The sequence below is a fragment of the Chlamydotis macqueenii genome, chromosome 2 (genome assembly GCF_036417535.1).
Source record: "Chlamydotis macqueenii isolate bChlMac1 chromosome 2, bChlMac1.mat, whole genome shotgun sequence".
NCBI lineage: Eukaryota > Metazoa > Chordata > Aves > Otidiformes > Otididae > Chlamydotis > Chlamydotis macqueenii.
In genome coordinates, this window is record NC_141557.1 from 76632124 (window position 1) to 76659158 (window position 27035).

At 37.7% G+C, this 27035-nt stretch overlaps 1 protein-coding gene across 1 annotated transcript in view; it reads right to left on the reverse strand.

Moving 5' to 3' along the window:
* The window catches only part of LOC104483955 (cadherin-6), a 102355-nt gene that overhangs the window by 19989 nt on the left and 55331 nt on the right, over positions 1-27035 (reverse strand). Inside the window, exons 3-5 of the mRNA XM_086740347.1 lie at positions 4888-5182; positions 3264-3383; positions 1059-1226 (exon numbers count right to left, since the gene is read on the reverse strand). Coding sequence (XP_086596473.1) covers positions 1059-1226; positions 3264-3383; positions 4888-5182 — 583 coding nt within the window. The remainder of the gene's footprint in view (positions 1-1058; positions 1227-3263; positions 3384-4887; positions 5183-27035) is intronic.

A 27035-nucleotide genomic window follows, 5' to 3' on the forward strand; every position in this document is an offset into this window, starting at 1 on the left:
GAAAAATGTTTTGAGGCCAAAAGACAAATCTTAACAACTGCCAGAGGCCAATGCAGCTTAGTAACACTAAAACTAAATCCAGTCTAAATGCCTATTAATAATGTGCTACATCAAATTCTCCTCTGAAAAAAACTCTACTAGGGGAATGTTGGCATTATAAAGCTGGATCTTTGGCTTTTATATTGAAGACACTTACTTATGTCCAGAGATATATAATTAACTCATTGGAGGCAGAGTGTTATATTTTCTCTTAAGTTGTGCTAATTTAAATGGAAACACTTTGCCCACAGCTAAGAACAGACTTTGAACTTAAATGACAAGTTGCTTCCAATAACTTTCCCAGTGACTTAACCGCCAAAGCTTGCTGATTTGTCTGATAGTATCTGCAATTATTTTCTCTTAACAGCTGCTCTTGACTTTGACACACACTGACACTGTGATATACACACATCACCACAGAGCAGTGGTTAGACAAAGCAAAAAAAGAAGAAGAAGGGAGAGAGAAAGAAGGAAGAAAAGAAAGAAAGATAGAAGGAATGAAAGAGAGAGAAAGAGAAGTGGATGAAAACCAAATCACTTTGAATCATTTATGGCCATGAATGGTCATTAATAGAAATTACTGATTCCCTTAAATATCTCAAAGACATCTACCAAATGATCTGAGACAGGGGAAGGAAAATAGGCAGAAATATCTCAGATACTCACGTAAGTGCTTTTGTTTCTGTATGCAAAGAATATAGGAAAATCCATTGAGGGAAATGTTTCCTGGGTGCAAGTATTCATTTTGATAGAATGGGATCATTTTACATACTTAAATAAATGTTTCAAAACTTAAATCTGTTAGAAAAGATATCTTAAAATGCAGTCAACCACAAGGTCTGATAGAAATAATACTGATAAAGAAATACAGAATATATCAGTCAAAGCCATTTAATGGGTAGGAAAAATAATGTTTCTGTTTGTTAATTCACCTCTCAGAATATCTACTGCAATTGGAGCAAAAATATTAAATATATGTCCATTTTAATGTAAAGACATAGAATGTAAATGTTCCATACTCTGGGGGAAGCGAGGTGGATTGTCGTTTACATCAGTCAATGTGATGTTCACGGTGGTGGTTCCTGATAATCCGCCCATCTGGCCTCCCATGTCCTTAGCCTGGATGACCACTTGGTATTGTTCCCTGTTTTCACGGTCCATGTTTAGCAAAGCAGTTTTAATAATGCCTGAAAACATAAACATTAAAGAGAGGGAATTCACAAGTAAGGTACTGACTTTGATGGAAATTCTTGTTAAAAAATCCCCACAGCCTAAAGAACAAAACAATCTCTGTGTAATAACTAAACTTTGCCCAGTACAAATATTTACTGTTATGAGATGGCACATTAAATTACAGACTTGTCATATCATATCTCAGGTGCTGCCTATGTGACAGACACAATGTTAGTGGCATTCCCAGAAAGATGTTCTACATATTTGTGAGCAGTGTTATTTTTACATAACTATTAACCCCCTTTCAGTTCCACGCTAAAATCTCTCACTGAACTGGAAAAAGGCTCTTTGCTCATTATAATGTGCTCCATCTTTTCTCTCCTGTTCTGTCAATATTTTTATTTTGACAAACATGGTAAAAAAAAAAAAAAAAAGAGCTAACTTTAGCAAGACATCATTAAAGAGGCAGTACAACAACATTAAATGGGAGAAGAGAAATTAATTAAGAAAATTATGAGCATCCAAGCATGCCCAAGTATATCTATATTTCTATTTATACATTGATTGAATCTATATTGCCAGTCACTTCCTTCTTCAAAGGCACAAATATAAGTTATGAGGCCAACTCCTATTGAAATTCAATCATTCAGATTTACCATGAAGTAAAATGTTTGCATTCTCACTGTGCTAAGAACTGACTCCTTTGTAGGCAAAAGGGGTGAAATTCAAGTACTGAAATCCATGGCAGAATTCACAGCAGCTTTGACAGAGGCTTATTTCAGTCTAGGAGTTTTGCAATTGATTTCCAAGACAGGAAGATCAAGTCTGCGGTTTACCTTGCTTCACCTCTGTGCTCCATACAACTCTTTTGCTAAAAGATTATTACTGAGGAACTCCCAGCTACATTATCCATATTCTAATTCTAGATAGAAGAGCACATAGTGTACAGTCCAAGTCAGAATGAGTGCATCAGTGCAAAAATCCTTTCTTGCATTATCTAATACCTTATGCTTGAAGAGAAGCTCCCTTTGATCTTGGCTTTCTCTCATTTCAGAATTACGTACATTTTTTCACCTCTGGTTTGTCTTCAGGATATTTAATCTCTCCCTCCTTCTTCCTGCCTGAGTCTCTAAGATTTGTTTAAGAAACAATGCTAAAACCTAATTGTCTGAGGTAATCCATTCCTCAGGTAAGGATGCTGAGGAGAATCGATTTATCTAGCTTCCAGCAACCTATCACAGTGAATGTTCCCATTTAAGGAGTTTATTGAGATCCTTTGTTTCTTATTGGAGAATTTTGTTATAAATCTTGGGAAGAGACTATTTATGTAGTCAGATAGTCAACGGTATAGCAGATTCAGTCAGCTAGAATTCTGTGTTTTATGTGTACAGATTCCAAAGCTGCCTGTTATTTAGACCATAAAAAATTCCAGTCACTGTATATAATTTAAACATCTTCCAAAACTAGGACTCAGAAGTTTGAGATTCTATTTGTGATCTTCTAGTGTAGCGTAACAGCCAATTTTACCTCTTCTATCATTATTCTTAATTAAGATTTCTTTCGTAAAATTAGCATTAAAGTGATATGTTGCAGATGTACAGAAATTATAATTACTTTAAACAAGTTTTGAAGATGCAGAAGGAGGAAAAAAACCTACCTGAACAAACCCTCAGTCTTAATTTAGCCATTATGAAGATCTATGAGGATTAAACACTTCTTTCCACACCCACCTGTTTCCCATTTTCATCTAAAAGCCAACCTATTTGGTTTAATTTAAGCATCCATGGAAGTTGCTGTACCCACTGCTTGTTAAAAAATGATTGAAAACTGGTTCACATCCAGTACTAATTATATTTATTAGACTTTGCTGGTAAGATTAAAATAATGTAGGTGTCATGTTTACAGATGTATCACTCTATTAAGTTTGTCAGATTTTGCACCAAGTAAGATACGATCTCTTTGAAGTTTTTGTCTAATATGTCCTAGCTTGGCTTAGCAAGTAATTCTGAATTACAGACACAGTCACAGAATGACAGATGAGGTCCTCTGACCTGTCTCAGATTCGACAGAGAAATATGGTTGTCCCTGGAGAATGCTGTAGACAACTTTAGCACTGTTCCCATATGTAGGATCATCGGCATCAGTTGCGGTGACTTGCACAACAAAGGTTCCTGCAATGACAAATGAAAGAAAATAAAAATCCACACTTTTTTTTTTTTCATGGCCAAGACAGTTTATGATATAGAAAAAGCATCATTAATGTTCAGATCAAACTTGTGGCAAAAAGTTTGAGACATTATTATTTTGTAGAAATTTCTCTGTTCACAAAGAACATAGATAAAAAACCAAAATGATAGTTGGCTTTTTCTCAGGTCATTAAAATAAACAGTTATTGATTTGATATGTAGATCCTTCACCATATTTCTTATGAAGACATCAGAAATGCACCCTTCCCTAGATATTGAAGACATTCAGATTTTGAATCTAGGTCAAGAATATACTTTTGCAAATTTACTTATGCTTGTAAGGTATTTGACATAGGAATGTAAATCTGTTTTTTCATGCATCTTCTAGAGAAAGAAATGGTGTTGAATCCTAGGCAAACATCAAAAATGAGCTTAGGATTTGGCATTTAAAACAGATTTGTGAATAAAGTATTCACTTCACATATTGAAATGTGAATATTAGGTTCTCTCTTCACCAGATGAGGTTTCATCCATATGACAAGTCTCATGAATGAGAGGAGAGAGTACACCCCAAAGTCTTTACTTTCAAATTGCTTGAGCTTTATTTTAATCTCATTCTTGATTACGATTAATTAATGCCTCTCTCCCTGGATACAATTTCAGATTAGAAATATCCTTCTTACAGTTCAACCATCCATCGCTCTCTGACAAAGAAACCAAAATGACCTCCCTACGAATCAGAGACAAAGAATCAAAACCTGTCAACTTCTCTGGAAAAGATCCAGTCTTAAAATCATATTTCACGGAAGTTATTTTCTTTTCTTTTATTGATTGATTCTTAGTGCTTGATATATTTTAAATCAATAGAAAGATTTCAATGGACTTAATGGACTTTGGAGCTCTTTTATTTTGCATGAAAAGAGCAACAAAGGTCATAGGAAGCTAATGGCATATCTCAGAACCAGTGATAAGTTGACTCAGGTGATGGTTTTTGCTCCTGAAGTGTGTGCAACCACTTCTGCACCTGCCCTTTTCCAATTTTTTTACATTCCTCAAGTAAGATGGGTTGCTGAACAGATCCAGGAATGGTACGGACCACACATTTTGGTGACCATGGATTACTATATTATTACATTGCTACTAAATCATGTTAATAAAGCATATTAAACTCTTTAAAGGTGTCGTGTATCACAGCTTAGCTCAGCTCACTTTCCCAGTAAGCTAAACTAGATTGTATTAACTTGCATTTTTTTTTTTGTGTTACAACAGAGGGAGTGGACTTCACTCAGCTGACACCTCTGATTCTAGCAAACTGTTTTCACTATTTTCCTGAAGTTAGATATTTTTTTTTTAATATGGCTGAGGTGCCTTTACCTCAGACTTAAACAGCGGATGTCTGTATTCAGTGTCTGTAAACTTTGGGCCTTTCAATAACTTCACAAAAAGAACCCAGACCAGGCACTGAAATCAATCATTAGTTAGCACCTACCAACATCTGACATTTCAGGAATGCTGGCATTGTAAACGTCCTTTGTAAACATCGGCTCATTGTCATTGATATCATGGATCTTAATGATGAACTCAGATTCTGGTTCCACTGGTCTTCCAGTCCTCCTGTTTATAGCCTGGGCACGGAGTATGTATACAGGTTTTTCTTCTCTGTCTAGTCTCTTTGTGGCCTGGATGTCACCAGTGTTTTCATTGATAATGAAGAGGTCTCCTGCTCCATCTCCAGAAAGGATATACTTAAGTGATCCATCTCCTTTATCCTGGTCTGAATGCAGCTGGTGGTGAAATGGGGATTAAAAAAAAGGAAGGAAAATAAATAATTGTGATACAATTCTAGATACTTTAACTGATACCATGATCCATGCTTTACTGTTTTTACACCCAGTTACAAGACTGTACACTTTTTGGGAAACAAGATACTGATACCACAGTAGAAGCAATTAATTGATAGAGTTGTGTCTTGATGTTGGCATTGAAATAGTCTGCAATATTATAAGAAATTGCCTGAGGAAAACCACCAACTGAAGCTGCAGATCACTTTCTCAAGCTAGGCATACATCAATCAGATCTAAATGCTAGTGGCTTAGGTGGAATCCTAGGAATATGTAGGACAGTGAGATCCTACAATGGAAAAAACATTGGATTCAGGAATTGCAGTAAGCAAAGAATTAAAAAGTGGTCAGGCCAGCCACTTAAGTTTAAATTCTGGGTGCTCTGCTTTTACACCCCATGGACACTATGTAACATAACACACAGTGCACAACATAACAACATATTAAATACATTCATGAATAGCAGATAAATACATGTGTTCACAGATGTAGCAAACTAAGAGCAGAGGCAGGCAGGCAATACTAGACCACTACAGCACTGGCAATGAAGAGATCAGTTGCTTTATCCAAAGGGACACAGACCAAGGTGAAATACGGTGGGGGCAGGGGAAATAGGAGAATGACGGTAATTAACACACAAAACATGAGGTCCCTATACCATTATATTTTTTCCCAGGAGAGTTCCACGTCTCTTGAAATGCAAATACACAAAGTATGACCGATTAAATCACACACCCATGGCTGTTCCTTTGATAAAGGCTTATTTATACCCTCTGGCCTCAAAATCAAGGCTAATCCACTACAATTTATTTTGTTGTTACATTAAAGAAAATAAAAATTTAAAACATGAAACATTAAAATGGATTCTAAAGTCAGGGCATAGGTGATTAAATCAATGGGGGGAAAATGAATCTATTAGGTAGCAGATTCCTTTGATAAAGGCTTATTTATACCCTCTGGCCTCAAAATCAAGGCTAATCCACTACAATTTATTTTGTTGTTACATTAAAGAAAATAAAAATTTAAAAAATGAAACACTAAAATGGATTCTAAAGTCAGGGCATAGGTGATTAAATCAATGGGGGAAAAATATTAGGTAGCAGATTCCTAGAAATTGTTGATTTCATAGAAAAGACATATTTATGAGTCAGGAGAGCTGGACTTCCTCAACCAGCTCTTTGCTTCTCTTTTTCTGCATACAAATTAGAAAAAATAAAACAAAACAACAACCTAGATGTCTATGTGGCAAAGTACATAGCATTGCTGGATGGCATGTTGTGTAAAAGAGACAGATTTGTAGGAATAATACAAAAAATCTTTGCATAGTCTTTACCTATGCCTGACTATGCCCCTACCATGCTGAAAGGGCAGCCTCCAGCACAACCATATGGTCAATGTTTTGGGCTTCCTCCAAGTTTCTGCCCAGATCAGTCCTATGCTGGCAGCCCACAGACAACCCACTTGGTGGCACAGTGCTCCACAATGTGTGCTTATGCCTTTGGTCCCTAAGGAAAGCATGCTCCAATCAACAAGTCTGCCTTTAATGGCAAAACACAGATTCCAAAAGTGTCCAATAATACAAAATATGAGAACTGTGGCACGGTTAATTGTTAGTAGATGTGCTGAGGCACTCTTCTTAATTTTCTCTTTCAGGGAGAAAATGGGCATTCCATGTAATTTTGCAGAGAGCCCTTTCTCTTGATAATAAGAATACCAGTAAGTAGCTTGCTGCAGCATTTTTCATTAGTACATTTCAAAATCCTTCACAAAAGCAGCCAATACCATTTGATTTGGTTTTTAGATAACAAAGCATAGAAACTTGAAGTTTCCCAGAAGGCTAGTCTTGAAACTTGGAATAGAGTTCAGGACTCCTGAGTCCCATTCAGTTGGCCAATACACTCAGCCGTAGGGCCTAGAAGAATTACATGATTTACTAGATATAGTCTCAGCCTCTGATTAATATGTGTTAGACCTGGTTGTTAAGAAGTTAAACTACAAGTCTACTGCAGGAAGTAATTTCAATAGGTTATTTGAGTATAATTTTCCTCAAAGGCATTCTGCAACAGAAAAGGCATGAAAAGTATTTTGTCTTTAAAACTGTGTATTTTTTGAGTTTTTCACATCAAAAATTCAACTTTTGTTTGCCTTGACAGTCTCTTTAACTTTGTCTGTATCATACTGGAACAAAACCAGCCCTCAGTAACAGACTGTCATTAACTCATATGAATCATGGAACTGAACTCCCAAACTCATTTTTATCATCATTTTAATTAAATCTGGTTTCAACGAACAAGGTAGCAAAAAAGGTCACGCTAGAAAAGGTGTTGAAACCACTGAGAATTGTCTTCCATAATATTCTTTACCCAGCCCCAACCACCTAAAGAGCTAAAAATGGAAACGTGTGTGATTTTTTTTTCAAGTAAATTTTAAATGAAATTACCAGTCCTCTTCCACAATTAATCTATCTGTATAAGACCGACTGTGACTTTGGATATCAAGACAAAGTATATCGCAGTGTAATGACTCACCAATATTGAGAATGAGGTGGTCTTCATCAAAAGATCAATATCTAGCCCTTCAGCAAAAGAACTAACTTTTGAAAACAAATGTTCCCTCTGACAAGATCTTTTCTAATTTTAATACCTCCAGTTTTACAACTGTCCTAAGACATGACAGAACTAAGTGCTCAGTTGGCCAGGCAGTTAAGTGGATTATTTACTGTAATAGCAAGACCTGAGGGAGGTCATGTCCCATACACCAGTGTATACTATGTAGAGCTGAGGCTGGCTGAATGGCTGCTCTTCAAAGCAACAGCAATCATACAGGGTGTCACCATGTGTGGCCTCAAGACCCTGGTTCATGAAGAGTCTCAAAAGGTACAATCTCTTTGATTTCAGTAAACTAGAAGAGTTCTCTAACGGCTTGTCATCAGGGCTTTTGTGGGATAGGCCTGTATTACAACACCAGCATCAACTGCTTAATAGATGGTCCAAAATAGTTTGAATTTTGTTCCTTTTTTTTTTTTCCCACAAAAAAAAAAAAAAAGGTTTTATATATTAGAAAAAAAAAAGCAGATCTCTAGAAAAGCCTCTCATAGATGATAAATTTGTACCATTCACTTGTGGGGAAAATATCTGAAAAAATAATTTATTATTTTAGATTACGTTATCTGTCCTTGACCATTTCCTTGGCAGAAATGTTTTATCCAGGCAAAGACAATCAGCTGTTTTATTTTTTTTAAGTGTTAGTTTATCTTGGAAGCAATATTTTATCTGTCTGACCTATACGAAGGGGAAAATTGTTACTGTAATGAGGTTAAAAAAAAAGGGAATAAAATTAAAGGAGAAATAAATGGTGTAAGTTCAGGCCAAAAAAAAAAGGTCTGGAGAAAAGATCCACTTAAAAATACAGCTGATGTTTTTGTATATAAAAATTAACACCATTGTTAGGTTATGAGGACAAAATGAATAGTAATAACCACCTCCCCCTTTCCTTTCAAGCTGAAGCTATTTTTCACTACCCAGACATCTCACGGCAAAGGAATTTTGCTGTGGTGAGATATGCGTATAAATTACACTGCAGGTACATTTAGCAGGACCAATCCTAGACAATGCAAGATACTATAGTTTCACTCTGTGTGCTAACCCATGCTGTAAAAGAGTGTCCATTATCCTCTGCATAAAGTTGGTCATGGGACAGGTAAATGGGCCATGGCAGACAGTCATGATAGAGAATAAAATGTCTTGGGACATAGTGCTCATGTCAGCTGTGCTGTCTCGTATCACCATTCCTCAACACAAAGTTACTTCAGCCACAGGTTTTTAGGGCTCCACTCAAATGTAGATTTTTTTATTTCCTTAGAAACCCAGTGTCACTCAGTGGCATTCATTTCAATTGGTAACTGAACAGAGCAATACCCCAAAGGTAAGCAAAATTGCGAAGAAGAAAGTCTATGCAATAAAAAGTAAATGCATCAGCAATTGCACTGTATTAATATTATAGTAAATTGATTCATTTAGAATCTAATCTGAACACCTTTGTGAAATCGTCCATCAATCACTGGCTAAGTCTGAGGACAAACGACAAATGAAAGATTTTATTATGCCCTAGGCATACTTTTACTCATTTTACTTTAATACCACTGTTACGTGAACCATCTGGTTTGCTTTTAATGACTTACACTCAGATAAAAACTACCCAGCCTTTGTCTTTCTTCTCCCCTCCTCAAATATCCTGGCCTGAAAACAGGGAAGGCTTCATGCATCCAGGAAGAGGCATTTAAAATGCATGCAGGACTGCAGCTTTAGCTACTTGTATTTGACATTCTGCTTCTTGTCATATACATAATTACTTTAAAGAAGAGGATGTATTTTTTTTTTTCCCCAAAGTAGTCACAATCTGGAGTAGCCTCGTTCTCCGCAGTGTTGCTGGCAGAGCCCTCCGAAAGCACCAAGGGGGCGGCAATGGGATGTCTTCAGCAGGACGAAAAGGGAAAGGCAAATGAAAGCTGTGCTCAAAGTATTTGTGCCTTGAGCTTTTTTTTTTACCTGCCTCAAGTGAATATATTTACAGCATTTGTGGTCCCCTCCAATAGAAAGTATTGTTTCACTTTAAAACAACACTCCAGGAAAATGTCACCAAGGTTTTAAAAAGTGAGTTGGACCCATGCTGCACACAGATGAATTACTTCAGCAGAGAATGTGGGAAGAATGTAAGGGCATCTTTCATGTGCTTTTGCAATAGGACTATAAACTGATACAGCATGAAAACAGCAGATCTGACTGGCATTAAGTTGTACAATTCATAATTGTCCATCCCTAATATTATAAAGTCATGAGCTATCCTCCAAAATGCCGGCAGCACTTACGAAAGCAGCAGCGTCAGTGTGTTTGAACAGAAGCGAAGGACGGTGGCTCCCCAGGCGAGACATAGCAGGGCCTGGCAGCCAGGGCCCATCCCACTATGCCAGCAAGGAGCAGGGTAGCCAGGGGTACTGGGGCAGCCCCAGCATCAGGGGATAGGGAGCCCCGGGGGGCTGACATGGGGTCCCGGGCCGTAGGCAGGGTAGGGGGAGCCTCGGGGGCTGGGCTGGGACAGTGAGGGCTAGTGGTGCCTCAGGGCCCTTTTCTGACCATGCTAAATTCACCTTGATACAAAACTGTATGAAACAGCAGTACAAAAACTGTATAATGGAAGTGAGATCCCATATATTAGAACAGATTAAGGCTAAGCTCTAACTTCTTTGTATGTTTATTAGAGAGAAGGGGCTTTCTACCATGCATACTTGTAACAAGCTTGTACCGAAAATGTGCTTTCATAGCTGTGGTAATTAAATTCCAAAAAACTGAAATTGCAGGCTGTGGATATTCTCCAGAATGAAATAACATCCCTCCTCTACCTCACTCTGTAACACTAATTTAAATAGCATAGTTAATCTCATTTATGAAGTGGCTTTAGGTTATGCAAGACAGCTTTAAATTGCAGTTTAGCTCCCACTAATGTCATATTACTGGTTATGATACCTGGCAATTTGGTGGGTAAGATGGTTTTCCACTTACCCCGCAGACCAATTTCTGTTTCCTGTTGTGAATATAACACCCTACTCACTGAATTTCAGAGTGGTTACTGAACCTCTGCAAAGATCAAAGTCCGTTGACCTTGGGATGTACACACTGAGCCATCAACCTACAATTATCCAGAAATAAGCTGCCTGTTGCATCTTATTATTTGTTTGTATTTATAAGAGGAACTTGCTCTTCCGGGGTTGCTGTGGTCACATTTTTGTCTTCTAACACAATAATGAAATAGACACTAATTATCAAAGTAGTAAGTAGGTGGCTGGTAGGTAACTAACAAAGAGAATCATGGCTTACTCTTGGCAGTATTCATAGCACATGATTTCACTCCATATTGAATACATCCAAACAGCAGAGTCCTGTCTAGTAATGAAAAATTCAATCACATATATTGCTTGAGGTTGCATAGTGCAATGCTACAGCATTCAGAAAAACTAAAGCACTCAAAATGAAACTGCTAATACTATAATCTTGCACACAGTTTCTATTTCAGAATAGTAACAACCTTGCACACCTCCGTCTCTCTTCTGGTTCTCTCTATCCCCATAGCATCAACCAGCCTCCTCAATTAAAATCATAATCAACACCATTAATATTATCAAATAATCAGCACTAAAGTTTTTGCTCCACTTGGTGACTCTGTATTAAAAGGAAAATGGCATTGTTTTTGCATATTAGGTAATAACTATTTATGTATATTTTGCTGAAGTTTAAGTATAGACTTCTTCCTAATGCACAAAAAAATACTCCTAAAACACTATATATGTGTTCCATATACCTATATATACACATGCTGTCATCAGGGCAAATACCTACACAATTTATTTCAAGCCATAAAAGATCCTTTCTTCTAAAAAGATATCCCACAAGAACTGCAGAGAGATCCAGCATCACCAGAAATGACAGATTTCCTATGGACGCGTGTGCCATGTTCTTATGGCCTCAATTATGCTAAGCTCTGGTTCCTTTCATGGTCCACATAACCTCTTTGTCTGACTCACCCCTAAGGCAAATCATCCTGCTCTCTCTCATATCACTTAGCCTACTGCATGGTATTTTATATTTCCTTCTCCAGCCCATGTTCTCAAAACCTCTTGACTGTAAAATGCTGCTACTTCTTGTGTTCCCTAAATATTGAGTGGAGAAGAGATAGCATGGGCTGCAGCTGGTGGTAGCTTATATGTGTATTTATGAAACAACCAGCTGACCAAACAGGCAAGGCACAATGTAGGTTTATTTGCCTTATGCAAAGCTCTTCCAAATGGTACAAAACACATATGGTTTTGACACATTTATTCCTCTACAAAATTTAATTTAAAGCAGTTAATGGATTAAAAAAATTATTTAGAGGTGGCCAATGGAGAAAGATAGAGGCTAGAGCGCTGAAGCTAGTTATATGCTCAGGTCAGATATCTGGAAGGTAGGTCCCTAAGTCTTGACATAATCTTCCAGATATCCTTGGAATAACCACTATTTCAAAAATGTAGCTTAAATTTATGTTAAAAATGGGAGGATAGATGCTAAAAAAAGAGTTTGGAAGACCATAGGAGAAAGATGCTACAAAGCTTCAAACTTTTCTTGGTGTTTAGAGAAACTAGAAGAGGTGATTCCATTCTTATATAAAGTATTTTGAAGATTATATGAAGATTTATACTCCACATCCTCAAAACAGCTGAAGAGCCAGAGTTTGAACTAAGATTCAAGCACTGTCATTTTCAAAGAAAATAAAACAACAAAAAAATATTTTACAAGATTAAAAAAGAAACGCAAATAGACCACAGCACCATGATTCTAGATGTACAGCTGTCAGAAACAGCACTTCCACACAGGGGCTGTTAGACTGCCACAACAGGCACTTAAAGTAGATTCTGACTTTTTCATATCTCCTCACTAACCCAAGATCTGCTGTCTTAAGCAATCAGCAATCTTCATTGTTCATCACTTTCTTGAACTTATAAATGCCATAGTTTATAGAATACTTAAATTAGTTAACCATAGAAAGTGACTAGTTTACTATGGATAGTATAGTTACTGTACTATAGTTAATACACTAAAACTGAATATGGCTCAGTCTGATTGATTCCTAAGTGTTTCACTTTGTTACTGTAGTTTTAACTTGCTTGCTTCTAACTATGCCTAGCAAAGAAAAATGTGCAACAGGTACACAGTTGCTACTTGAAGAAATCACTGCTCTGGTGATTAGAAAGAATCTCATTTTCCAGATTAGATGTGCTGTTCTTGTGCCAGCATTGTTTTTCTGTTTAGAGAACCTCCTCCCACATACATACATTCTTCCTCACCCAACATTTATAGATAATAATCCCATATGCTCTCATTATTTTTCTTTGCTGGGCTACTAGTCTATATACAGTCTTTGCTTGCAAAATAGGCACTTCTGAGTCCTCAGCTGGAATCCTGTTTACAAGCCCAGTCGCTCGTTTTCAAGTCAAGTGGATTCCAAAAAAAGCCGGTGAAGAAAAGGCCAGATATGAAGGGCTGATGATCTTAGTCGTTTTTCTGTAATTTCCACGTCAATTGGCCTTCCTTCTGTATGAACGGACACAAGTCTTTGAACAATGATGTTAATATTTTCCTATCTCTATCAGAAATTAGTACAAACATTTGCCATTTTCATTGCCATATCAAACTATCTTCTTCCTGTCATCCCATGACTGACTAAAACACTTGCATTTTTCTCCTTTTCTTGCTGTTTCTAATTTATGACCATTCATTGTGTATTTAAAAAAAAAAAAAATCTCCTATCTCAAGAACATTGCATTTTTATCCTGTTTCTATTCCTTCCATTTTGAAGGGCATCCTTTCCTTCCTGTATGATATTCTGGTCAGCAGTAAAGGATAAGATTCAGTACTGAAATCAGGCATGTGAACATTAAATCTGTAGTAAATTAATGAAATAGAGCACTGAAGAATTACTGAGGTTATACGGGATTTCTGCATTTTGGAGTGTTGGTTTCTTCGGAGGTACTGGAAAATACAATATATGCTTACTTTTTGGGGTTTTGTCTATAAGAAGTTGTACAGCAGAATCTAAAGTACTTTAAACCCTGCTTATTCAGCTGTGGAATCCTATTAATTTAATATATAACAGGCTATGTTTTTATATAAAGTCCATACCGGCAAGCTACTTTTTCTAAGGAAAGTGTATCAGCTCTGATTGCATGGAATCGGGTATATTAGAAGAAAAATTCAGTAAAAAAAAATAAAAAAAAAATTAAAGGATACAGGGATTCAATACTTGGATTATTAAAATGCAAAATAAATGTTTTATTAAGATAACCACCTCAGGAGTACACCAGGGAAAGGGAAAAACAATAATGCCCCCTAAGGGCCTCCTTTAACCTAAGTACTGGTTCTTAGCTCTAACCCTGAGATTTTACAAAAAAAAAATTCCATGAGATTAAAAAAAAAATGAAAAAAAATGCTAACATTACACCCACTGCAAATGAAAAAAAAAAAAAAAAGCCAGATATCAGATAGAAGTGTTCAGTTACAGCAGCATCATCTGCAAAAAAAGGCTGTCCTGATATCAAGAACTATAGGAGGGAAAAAAAACACTTAGGAAAAAAAAAATACAAATACCAAAGTGATGCTATATTTCTATTTCTTGGGAGTATCAAAATGTCAGTGATCTTTCTTATTCTCTCTCAAAAGTAGGAGTGCCAATCTGTTCCCTGTAAATGAATGACACTAAGAGAAGCTAAAAACCAGGTTTGTGCTGCTGAACAACTTTAGGAAATGAATGGACTAAAAAGCACTAAGAACATTTCAATATTCAGAAGCAACCAGGTACTCAAAAGGCAAACTGAGAATAAAAGATGGTGGCATCTGATTTCAAAACAAACAAACAAAACACAGAAAAGGCACTATAATAACAGTAAAGGGTGCTGAAGTGAAAATAAAGGAGTAAGAAATAGAGTATAAAGAGCCCTGGAAATAAGAATTTGTCATTTGACCAGGAATTGGAGGAAAAGGGCTCTCATCTTGGACACTCCAAGCAAGCTGGAAGGCTCCCTTTCATTCTCTTTTTATGAGGGTTATACGTGAGGCTGCATGGCCTGAGATAGACAAGGACAACAGTTTGGCTGATGTTGTGATCCTTGGTTTACGGAACAGGCTGCCCAAACAGTAGTTGGGAACCTATTGTTCTATTTTAAACTTATGAAGCTAAGAATAAACATCCATACCTTGGTGACTCACACCTTTATTACACACCCTTCAAAATCACAAATGGGTTTTCTAACCTGAAGTGCAAACATGCAGCTGCAGCTAATCAGCTTTGGAAAAAATCAATTGGAAAGTGTCAATCCTTTCAACATTGCCTAGGGCCTATCACTTGGGTTCTTCAACTGCTGCTCTTCATTGTGACTAAACAGGGACAATGGCACAAGAGCTTTTGTCCGCACTGCAGTACCTTAAACTAGACAGGTCCCTTATTCTGTTGGCCCTTCTCTCTAGGGGCAACTGGTTATCAGATCTTAATGAATATTTAGCAAAGCTACAAACCAGGTAACGGTGTCTCCATGTTCTCCTGAGCTGAGCTCTGCTTAGCTCTTCCGTGGTAATGCAGTTTGATTTGTTCCTCTTCCTATTATCTCTAAGCACAATTATAGCAAGAATTTGCAAAGTTTGCCTTTACAAAGACAAACAGGTCTTTAATTTATAAGGCACAAGAGACTGTGGGATTTGATCTCTATATTTATGTGCCCTTGAATTTCATGTTCTTTTATCAAATTTCTTGCTTTTCTTTGAACTACTGTATAACAGTAAGAAAGATAGCCCATCTTCCATTTAGACTCTAAGGAACTCAAAACAATTCTGCCTCTGAGTAATAACTCACCTCTCACTTACAAAAAAAAAAAAAAAACAACAAACAAACCTTGGTTAGAAACTGAATTTTCACAGTTTTACTTACAGCTGGGTTTCATTATGCCTTTGTCTGAAAGATTAAAGAGCCCTCTCCAGCTGAACAGTAGTGATGGTAACAAGAGAGCATTGTACAGACTTCTGCAATTACCCTCACAAAAGCATAGAGATCTGGTTGTTCTCTGAAGGAAGGCCAAGGCAGTTAAAAAAAAAAAAAAACAACAAAAAAAACCCAACCAAACTTGTTTATGCTTTTTGGTCCATCTATTTCAGCATTTAGCATTTCTTTGTCATAGTGATCATCACCCCTTTTTGCCAGTGTTTTTAAACTGTGTGGTAGCAACAGTACCTGGTAGACATGAGGAATGGTTTTAGTTGAGGCATCATCACTCACTTACTAAAAAGCATAAAGGACTAAGCCACCCCTAGACTTGTCACACCCTAGCTCAGGTATGAAGAATACTCCCTTACATGAATATCTGAGCAGAAGATTAGGAGAGATTAAAAGTTATTTTCTTACCTAGTGCATACACTCCAGTGATCAGGAACGAAAACTGAAGCCTTTGAATGCTTGAAAGCCACAAAGAGCTGCACAAGTTATTTTGTTTCAGGCGACAAACTTTCTCATCACTGCAAATTTACCACCATAACTGAACAGTCAGTCACTGGATTCAAGTATGAGTCTTAAAGACTAAACAGGAAAATTAGTTTGAGGCATCACTCATGATTTCCTTGGTATAAAAAAAAAAAAAACAAACCCAAAAAACAAGGAGTGAAGCACATCAAAGCGTGTCTCTAACAAAACACAAGATATGCAAGGGGAAGATAGGCTTGTAGCTGCAAATACAGGACTGGCAGGTTTTAATATTGTCCCTGTCACAGTCCTCCTGTCTGATCTTGGATGGATCACTATTTGATGCTTCTACATTCTCCCCGCAGTAAAATGTGGGCTGTTAACAATGTCCAGTTATGTATGTAATGATTCTAACATGATTTGAGAGCCCTGGGTGTAATTTGTTCTCTGTTAGTTTGCAGAAAGACTGAAGATTTTTTAACTGGAGTAAAGATTAGCAATACTGTAGCTTTGCCACAGCCTGCTGCATTTAGAGGATGAGGAGATGTCCTATTCCTAATCCAGATGCAAAATTGCTCTCAGATGTTTGTTATTATCCACCACTGAAGGTTACTGTCACCACAGGGTAGGTAAGGGATGGGGTAGATCTGAGAGTTTCTGCACTCTGGGGCTGGCTCTCTTAGCTCAAATAACATTTGGAGGTATCTTAAGACTTTGTGGTAAAGTGAAAAGAAATATATGTGCCTTCACTTCTACTAGGTGAGTTGTGAGGTTAAGGAAAATTAAGTATCTAACTTGTATTTACTTTCAATGGGAATACAGTGAGTCTCTAAAGGGATGTGTGATTGCCTGGGAAATCTCTCCCCTAAACTCTCATTTTTTCAATGAGAATTGTGCATACAATTCAAGAGCACCTACTTTTCTTATAGCTTTTTACAAATCAGAGCAACGCAGTTCCAATATTCTGATATCCTTGTATCTAAAAGACAGGTATGTGCATAGAAAAAGGTACCTACAGCATAGTTAATGTACCTCCAATGTTTAAGCTTACTAATTAAGATATAAATTATGTCCCAATTTCCTTTCTGCAAGAAGAGATACTCACTGAGACAAAAGACCCAGATACATATCTCATCTTTTAAAAATTATGTTGGAAAAAAAACATCATATGAGGTTTTTTGTGTACCCAGACATTTTATGGCAGAATGCTTTTATAGGTTTGAGCTAAACATTTTTCAGTTAATTTGAAGGTCTCCGGCTGACTATAATGGGACTTCTGTCCTGTACTGCATTACTCAATCAAAAAGAGAACTCACATAGTAGTAATGACAGCAAGTATTCTACTGAGATTAGGAGAAAATATGTTTTTCAGAAAAGAGTACATTCAACAAACACACATTTCTGTAATTAATAATTTAGTATATGTCCCTTAATCTCTAAATCATGTAATGTGTATAGTTAGTTAAATCAATCTATACTATATGTCCAGCTTTGATTGCCTTTGATTTCTCGGGGAATTGACCCAGAGACAGTTGCTTACTCTTTATCAGTGGTCAGAATTATCCATTTCATCACTGAGAAAATGCTTTCTTTGGACTCATGAACTTTCAAAAATGCCTCAAAATTAAATGGTAGGCAAACACAGCACCTTAATTAAGGTATATAAACAAGTGCCTTTCTAATTCAGTGAAAATCTCTTCTCCAGTGGGGGTAGGGGAGAATATATCTTAAAGATGAACTAGGAAAAAAACATAAAAACAAAAGGAAACAAAAAACCTCTTAGCCTAATATGCAGAAATGTTTTTGCTGGGATATAGTTGAATAAAACATCAAGCTTCTTCAGCAAGTAACAGCTTCTGACTACTCCCTGATGGATGCGCTTGAAAGCAAATGCTCATCCTTTGCTTACTGACAAAGGTGACCCTTTGATATTCTGAGTACTTGATGCTGACAATCAAATCCTGAAATATGTGTATGAATTTTATATGCTATATGAAAGTGTGTGTGGCAGGGAGGAAAGCAGGCGGATAGAGAAGGGAGGATATAGACAAACAAGCAAATGAGAACCCATATTCAGATTTAAATGAAGACTTAACAAGAAGGAAATTAATTCATATCCACAGGTTCAGTTGAGTCTTTAATCCATTTGCATGCCTGCATCATCTAGTTCTACAGTTCAGAAGCTGGGGAAAGGAAAAATATCTCCCTGCTGTCACGTTCCCCAACTTTGTTTCTAAACAAAAGTTTGTGTTGTGTAAAAAGATAATCAAGGATTTATGTGAGACTGCAGGTACAATCTAAAAGGCTGCAGATTTAAATCTCAACAGGACCCTCTTGAGGAAGGCTGCTCAACGAAGAATATGTTTATGGGAAGCCTCAGCCAAGGCTACCACTGAGTAGATTCTTATTTCAAAAAAGTATTCCTCAAAGCGCATTACTCAGGATGTGAAGGGATAGCTCACATGATTTGAATGCTGCCACAGAAGGATGTAGGCCCTTTAGAAAGGTCAGGCCAGGAAGGCAATGAGGTGCATTAGCAAAAGATCAATTCTGGTAGATGTAGCTTTGCTTTCGAACAGATGACAAATCAGTCAAGAGCTTGTGAATAAGAGGACGGACCAACACAAGACATCACAGTAGGCATCTGCTACAGACTGCCTGCTCAAAGAGACAAAGTATGTGAAGCCCTCTTTAGATAGATTGAGGAAACTCTATGATTGCAGGCCATAGTATCATGGGGAACTTCAATCATTCTGGTGTCTTCTGGAAGGGCAATATGGCTGTGTGTAAGCAACCTAGGTTTCTACAGAACGTCATAAGACAATTTCTTGTCACAGGTGATTGATGAGTTGACCAGAGGATGTATTATGTTGGACTTATTACTCATGAATAAAGAAGCTATGTGAAAGTGCAATTTGCTCACAGGCCCCAAAGATCCTTGAGCCTAGCAGAAAATTCTAGCAGAGTGAAGCATTATCCACAGCAGACAAAAACCATAAATTAGAAGCCTTTTAAGTAAATTGGACAAACTCAGTTCCGCAGGACAATATTGGATGCATCCAAGGACGGTGACAGAATGTTTTCTGTCGATAATATCTGAAAAGTCATAGTCATTGGGGAAGGTTCTTAAATTCAGACAATAGGGAAAGTCACATCAATTCTAAACAAGGGCAGGAAGAAGTATCTGGAACTAGAGACTGGCCAGCTATACTTCAGTTGCATGGAAGGTTATGAAGCAAAGCTTCTTGGAAGTTAAATCTAGGCACATGAAGAAAAAGAAGGTGATTTGGAACAACTAATATGGATTTAGTACTGGAAAACCATGCTTAACTAACCTAATTGCCTTCCACAACGGTGTATATTGCATGAATTTAGCAAGGCCTTTGACACAGTCTCCCATAGCATCCTGATAGACAGATCAGTGAGATACGGACTGGATGAAGGTCCAAAAAGGTAGGTGGAAAATTGGCTGGATAGCTGAGCTCAAAGAGTTTTGATCTGTGGCATGAAATCTGACTGGTAGCTGATTACTAATGATTTGCACAGGCAAATACAACGTCCTGCATCTGTGCTTGAATAATCCCTTGCAGCCATATAGGCTGCATAGATAACCGTTTTGCAGCAAAGGATCCGAGCGTTCTGGTAGACAGGAAGTTGAACATGAATCAGAAATGTGTCCTTGCTGAGAAGAAAGCCAACTAGTTTGTTTTAGCAAAAGTATAGCCTGTTGATTGAGGGCATTGATCATTCTCCTCCATTCAGAGCTTGTGAGAACACAACTGGAGTACTGAATTTAGTTTTGCCCCTCCTCTGTACAAGAAAGACATCAAAGTATTGCAGTGAGTGTATAGAAGGGTCACCAAGAGGGTTAGGGAGGCTGGAGCATATGATGTGTGAGGAGAGGAGAGAGAAATGGTTTTGTTTAGATTTAAGAAGAGAAGGCTTATTGTTTTTTACATCTTCCTAATATGAGGGTGTAGAGAAAGCAGAGCTAGAGAAGACAATGACAAAGACAATGTCCTTGACTGGACACAGCCCCGAGCAACTTGCTTCAATCAGACCAGCTTTGAGCAGGGAATTGGAACAGATTGCCTCTAGAGATTTCTTCTTATGTCAATTATTACGTGATTCTATCTGGCAGGAGTGATATTCATTCCCAGGCTTCAGGTAATAGTTCCAAATCCAATGTTTCCTGTCTAGGAATGAGGGCTCATTTTGACTGGAAAGCCTGGAATTCTTTTGGTGAGAATATTTGTGCCTATGCTCTCCAAATTATATCGTATCTAGCATTTGTGAAACAAAATAATTCTTTCTGAAGCATATATAATTGCTATGATCCAATCAGTATAAATAATCTAAAAGCAATCTTAAGTAAAATATTTTCTGTAGGTGAAATAACAGATATTTGCATAAGATATAATGTGAATGATATAGATCCCAACAAACTTTGTTACTTGGAAGAAGCATGAGGCTCAAGCTCACATCAATTTAGGATTACCGTGAATATACATGCAAGAGGTTTCATGCACAGGGCATTAACTCTCGGCCCACAACCCCCTTGGCAGTTGTTTTTCCCTACATGTACAGGACATTCTTTGAGGAATTTCAGTGGCTGTAAGCAGCATTAACTCTGCTTTAAACAACTGACCTGAAAAGTGTAAAACCATAGAAAGAGCATGGAGTGGAAAGAAACTATGAATGCTCTGACACCTCTGTTTTCATGCCCTTTAAATCCTCTGCCGATACTCTGACCAGCTTGATTGCAAGAGCTGCTAAGCAGGAGGAAGCATGTCTTAGAGCCAAAAGTACAGTTCTATTGTTTAATTCCATCTTTTAGGGAGAACTAAAACTTCCATGAATGATAACATGATGCTAAACACAGAAGTTACACAAATGACTTGACTTAACTTGACATTGCCTTACAACATGAAGATATAGTATGGGCAAAGCTGAGAAACTTGCTCAAGATGACTGAATGTTCATTAAGTGAGCCTGTGTGGGACAGTAAAACCTTCCTTGTTCCAATAGACATCTAATGATGAAATATTTCTTGATGTTTCACAAAGAGACAAAGTAAGAAATAGTGCCAGATAGATTATATTCCTGTATAGAGAGGCCATTCCAGCTGAGCTCTTCTGAGGAACTCTCTGTACAACACAACATATGCAAGTTGGGGATAGAAGGGCTGCAGTCTTCTTTGGATTATATGACTCCAAAACAAACAACTCTGGAAAGAGAACACTGGGAATGACAGTTCCAGCATAAACATTTGCTGATCTGTTTTTCCCCTTCTCCTTTAATGTACATTTTAAACTCCCAGCTCACTCAGTGTTTTATTTCTTCACAGCCTTTGTTGTTGTGAGTTTTTCTTGTGAAATTAGAAGAGAAGCAAGAAAGGATTGATACTTTTATTTTCTTCGTTCCTTCATCTGCCAGCTCAGACTTTCACGATAACTACAAGCTTCACTGAACCCTTAAGTACTTGCAAGTGCATGCTGAGGTTTGTTTCACCCCATTAATGGTGAAAGCAAGCCACAGTCTGCATTAGCGCATACAGATCAACAGTAGCTCTTCACGTCACAACACATTTTCAGTTCGTGTTTTGAAATGTTACACTGACTGGCCACAACTCTCAGTCTGCTGCTGCCCCACTGCGAACCTGTGCTCACCAGTGAGGGAAACAGCAGCAAAAACAAGGGAGTCACAGACAATATGAGTTTAATTTAATAAAGAGATTTCTCTAAGCTTTATGGTTTAATATTTTTGGTGATCCTACTGTAAAACAACAAATGGTGGAATTAACAACAATTCTTTGTCTTGAGCCTGAAAGAGGGATTTTTTTTTTTTGCTGTTGCTAGCCTACCAGTTCTGTATTCATGACATTGCAGCTTTACAGTGAGGACTTTACCATGCTATAGAAAAAATAAGAAAATGGTAATCACGGCTCCAAAGACCAGTGATCTAAGTAACTTTCCTTAGGGAGGAAGATTAATGTGTTCAGCTATTTTTCTATAGCCAGAAGTCTAAGGGCACACAATTTAAGACATGGCTGACAAGGGCAGGACAAGATGATCTGTGAAAAGATGTGGCCCAAAATGCAAGCACTGGTCTGGGCAGGTTATTAGCATATGGAAAACAAAATTGTTTAGTTTGGGGCACAAAAAATGAAAAATAAGAATTAAGAGAAATATTAGCTTGAGAGTCCCAGGATTTGCCAGCTTCTGTAGGCAGAATGGGAAGAAGAGGAGGAGGTTATGTACCGTTACACTGTAAGTACCATCATGTGCCATAATGTAGGAAACGTGCTATGTTTGAAGCAGATGGTTGTAAGGCTCTTATATTGTGTAATATATTTGGGTACAAGGATGATGCCAAGTAGGCTCACGATTATGATGATCATAAACATTAACCATGCTATATTTCCTGCCTTTTAATTTTCTGAATAACATTCTTACCCATCCCACCCATTTCTCATTATCTCCTTTCTTAGCCCCCATATGACGGTTTAAAATCTGCAAGCTGTTTCTGGATTGTCGTCCCGGGCCTCTAACCTCTCAACTGTCCCTCATTTCAGAGTTATCTCTATTCCACAGAGACCGACAGTACAGAGAACTTCTATCAGCACCAGTAAATCTTTCAAAGAGGAATATAAGACAAGTGTGTGTATGTGTGTGCAATTCAATATAGGAATGAAGGGCAGTTGGGAAAGTCAAGTGGTGGAACATAAAATATGAATGATGGATGAGGAATAAAGGAAGTGCAGATGCGCCACGGCATTTGTTCTACCTTTTAAGAGAATGACAAGTATTCAGCCTATTGAAGCAGGAGGTAGGTGACCTAGTCATTTAAACAGGGGAAAAGGGGTGGAATGGGCTAAGAACTCTGATTTTTTTTTTTTTTTTAATCTAGGTTTAGAAATTTCTGACTTTTAGCTGTGCATAAAGTCATTTAACCTTCCTCTATGTCAGTTTAACCTCATCTGTAAAGGGCTGGTCTTAATGCTTCTTTCACCACAGAATTAAACAAATCATTGCCATTAACTAATATTGGTACACGTAAAGGACCTTGTGACTTTCTCATCAGGAACAAGGGCAGGACTGCCATAAATGGCCCACAAAAGCTCTATGCCCTGCTAAGAGAGAAGTTCCTCTGCAGAGAGTGGTGCAGACAGCCATTAGTGCTCCCCAAGGACCACAGCACCCCCACACAGATGGCATGCTAGAGGGAGCCTAAATCTGGAAAGGTGCAAAACTTTAGTCCTGCTCCTTCTGCATGGTAAAGGGTGCGGAGGTCCCCTGAGAGGCACAGTATAATGTCAAATTTCATGTGCACATTTAGCTGTGAGAGCAGACTGTTGAGGACTTGCCAGCAACAGGGGTCCAGCCCAAACCCTTGTGTACACCGTGGACAATGCTGCAACCCACAGAGCACCTCAGATTGACTGATGCAACTTAGGGATGACTGATAGCTGTCTTCAGTTTTGCTGTGAGCCACTTCAAGCCCAGGAATTGTTCAGGACTGAGAGGTCATTCAGACACTTAAAGGCTGGCTCTTGTGCAGCCAGTTCTCCTGGTAACAGAGTGCAGAATCTAGACCTGGAGAAAGGATATTCTCAGCATGAAAAATAAACTGAAAACTGTTTTGAGTAGACTCCCTGAATAAATATAAGTCACAAGTAGAACTTTTAATTTTAGGCCTCGTAAAGATAACAAATAGTCACTGTGTTTGGAACAGGAAGCTGAAGGCATCAGGTGTATATCACAGTGCAAGGTACAAGGTAAAGAAAACAAATACTGAGCAAGTGTTTGCTAATAAAACTGCATAAAGGACATTAAAAGTGCAGATGGAAAGAGTCATTTTAGCTAGACTTTTCACATTTTGCTTCTTTTGGGAATGAACATTTTGATGATAAATACAGAATGCTAGCATACTAAAGATCTGAGAAAATGAAGGTTTCTCTTGCTAGTTATCATGTCATCGGATCAAGATATGATACCTTTTAACCATTGGAGTAATGTGACCCATTACTGCCTCAAATGCTGAAAATGCACAGACTGTATTAAATGACAATAATTGTCCTTGTTTAAATAGCCCCCTGTGTGCGCTCACAGCCTGATATTTTTGTCTCAGTGTGTGACTTAGTCTCACTACTTGCAATGGTTTGGAGATATTCTACCTTTTGTTTGATTTGCTTCTGGTGAAACACACTGCAAGGGATGGCTCTGCTTGCCTTCAGAACAGTTGTAGCCCGAAGTAAAATCAGGCAAAAGAAAGAAAAACAGTACTGAAACTGTATTGTGATATCATTTAGTTCATCCCCTCCTCCTCCAAAGCAAGGTCAACTGTATCTTAAACCATTCCTGATAGAGGGGAATTTATCCTTCCTAGTGGTTCTTTCAACACCAAACAAAAGCATTCTGGCTTTGCCTAGAGTAATGCAGTATCCTTTCTGTTTTGCCAAGCCACATAGTAGCAGGACTTTGACTTCATCTTCCTTGAAAAACGGAGTTGTCAGCAGAGGATGATTGCTTATGATGGGTTGTACAGGTAGTAACATCAGATAGCTTCCAGGCGAGCATACTGCTTGAACTATATGAACAGCAATAAGACACAGCAAAAATGAAAAGTATGTCTGGAAGTTTCCTTTTAGTGGCAGACAGACAGAATGTGACAAAACTGTTCCACAGTTGTGCCTGTTGTTATCAGGAAAGCAAGTAGCTCCTTTCCACTGTAGGCTGCCAGAAGCTGTTTCTGGGTTAATGAATAAGATTTAAGACTTGTTCAGATCTTTCTTTAGCCTAAAAGAGAGAGGCATCCTATCCCTTTATGTAACAATGATTTGCAGGTTTGTGCTCTGACAAGACCACTCAGTGATGGATGCCAGTACATGGATTTTATGTAGCCAACGGGACAGCTGTGCTAAGCCATCAAGTGCATACAAATGGTAACTATACCTTTGAGTACAATCTTGGAACAGGGCAGATTTTTTTTTCACTCTTTTGCCCAGCAATATCTGAAAACCTTTATGGAACATAGCATCTATTTCTATATACAGCTGCACTACCGCTTCATCATTTACCTGTGGTTTAGGGATGCATTCACCCCAGCCCTTTAGAGTTGTACTAAGAAGCCACAGGTACAATGAGATCTCTTTCAAAACGGAACTCAAATGTGGCAGATTTTGGCTAGGTAGTAGTGCTGAGTACTTCTCTACTTAGATGCTCATGCAATCCTTTTATTTTATTTTGGGATTGAGTCCCTGCCATAATTTCTGAACCAGAAGAAAAGATATCTTCAGGTTAAAATGTCACTGTGCCCATCAATCACACTTCAATGAATGGCTGTAATTCACAAGTTATTCAGCAGTGCAATGAATAATTCCAGTCTAGAACTTTTCCGCAAGTTCCTTATATTATTCTGTCTGAGACTAACCAAGACTGGAGGTGTGAATTTCTACTCTTATTAAAAGTCTTTATTTAATTAATATACAGGACTGAAACTCCGGAATACTAGAACCAGATAACAAAATGGTGGATTTGGTGTCAGCACCACAGCATACAATCAGCTTGCATTGGTAATACTGGGAGCTTCTTGCTGGCAGCCGCATATTCTTGTCCAGTGCGATACAGCAGCATATTTAGGCAGACAGTAAAATGCGTACCATACAAAACTGGGGAACACTTTTCAACAGCTGACAGCATCCATAGGTACCAAAAAAGGGCTACTTTGTTTCGTATGTGCTTAGGCAATTACCTCCTAAAGGATGGAAAATACTTGGATTCACTGGATATAGAGTATACAGGGTATGGAGCACAGTAGTGCTCTGGTTCATCACTTGGATGATGCTTCAGCATTGTCTTCAGTTCTGTCTTGAGCTCTATCTTCAGAGAGATTACCTTTCTTTTTTTATTATCTCAAACCTGAATGCATTCCCCTTCACTTTTCTTCTCCTTCTCTCTAAAACTATTATGATATAAATGTGGATTTTTTAGTATAAACAGTTATAGGATTTTACAACTGTAATTCAGGCAGTTTATAGAAATAATATTTTTAGAATCTTTCACAACAGACTTCTTATATCTTAAATTCTGATGTAGAACTTGAATTAAACAGATGTTAACAAATGAAAAGACAAAAGTAAAACAGAGTAATTTTTTTTCTCATTACTTATATAATTTTTTGTAATTATGATGTTAATGTGCACCAGCTTTAACTACCAAACACACAAAAAAAACCAGAAGATCCAGGTCTGACTGCTTATACAGGAAGACATAAGCACAATTCCCCTTTACATGCATATATTCCTATTGTTTTAAAAGATTCTTCTGTTCACATTTCTTTATGATGTAAGAGAATAAAAAGACAATAACCAAATATTCTTACCATTTTATGTTCATGTTTAAGGTTAACATTTAGTCCTCAGAGAAAAAAAAACATGCTTCATAAATATCTTCATTATCTTCATTTGCCCACACCAATCAAGTTTAATTGCTCAGTTAAATTGCCTGGCTACCTCGATTTGGAGACATTCAGCTGTTTCTATCATTTATCCTCACACTAGTACTCAACTTTCTCTAATAATAAATGGCTGCTCTTCCATGCCTCTTGGCTAATTGTTCAATTACAAGGGTGTGAGCAGTTCTGGCATTTGAAAGACATGTGAAAGGCCACTTGTGAACAGCCTAGGGACACAGAATCAATGACATTTATACATTATGGGTCATTTCTATGCTGTGTATTAAAGTACAAACAGGCAGAACAA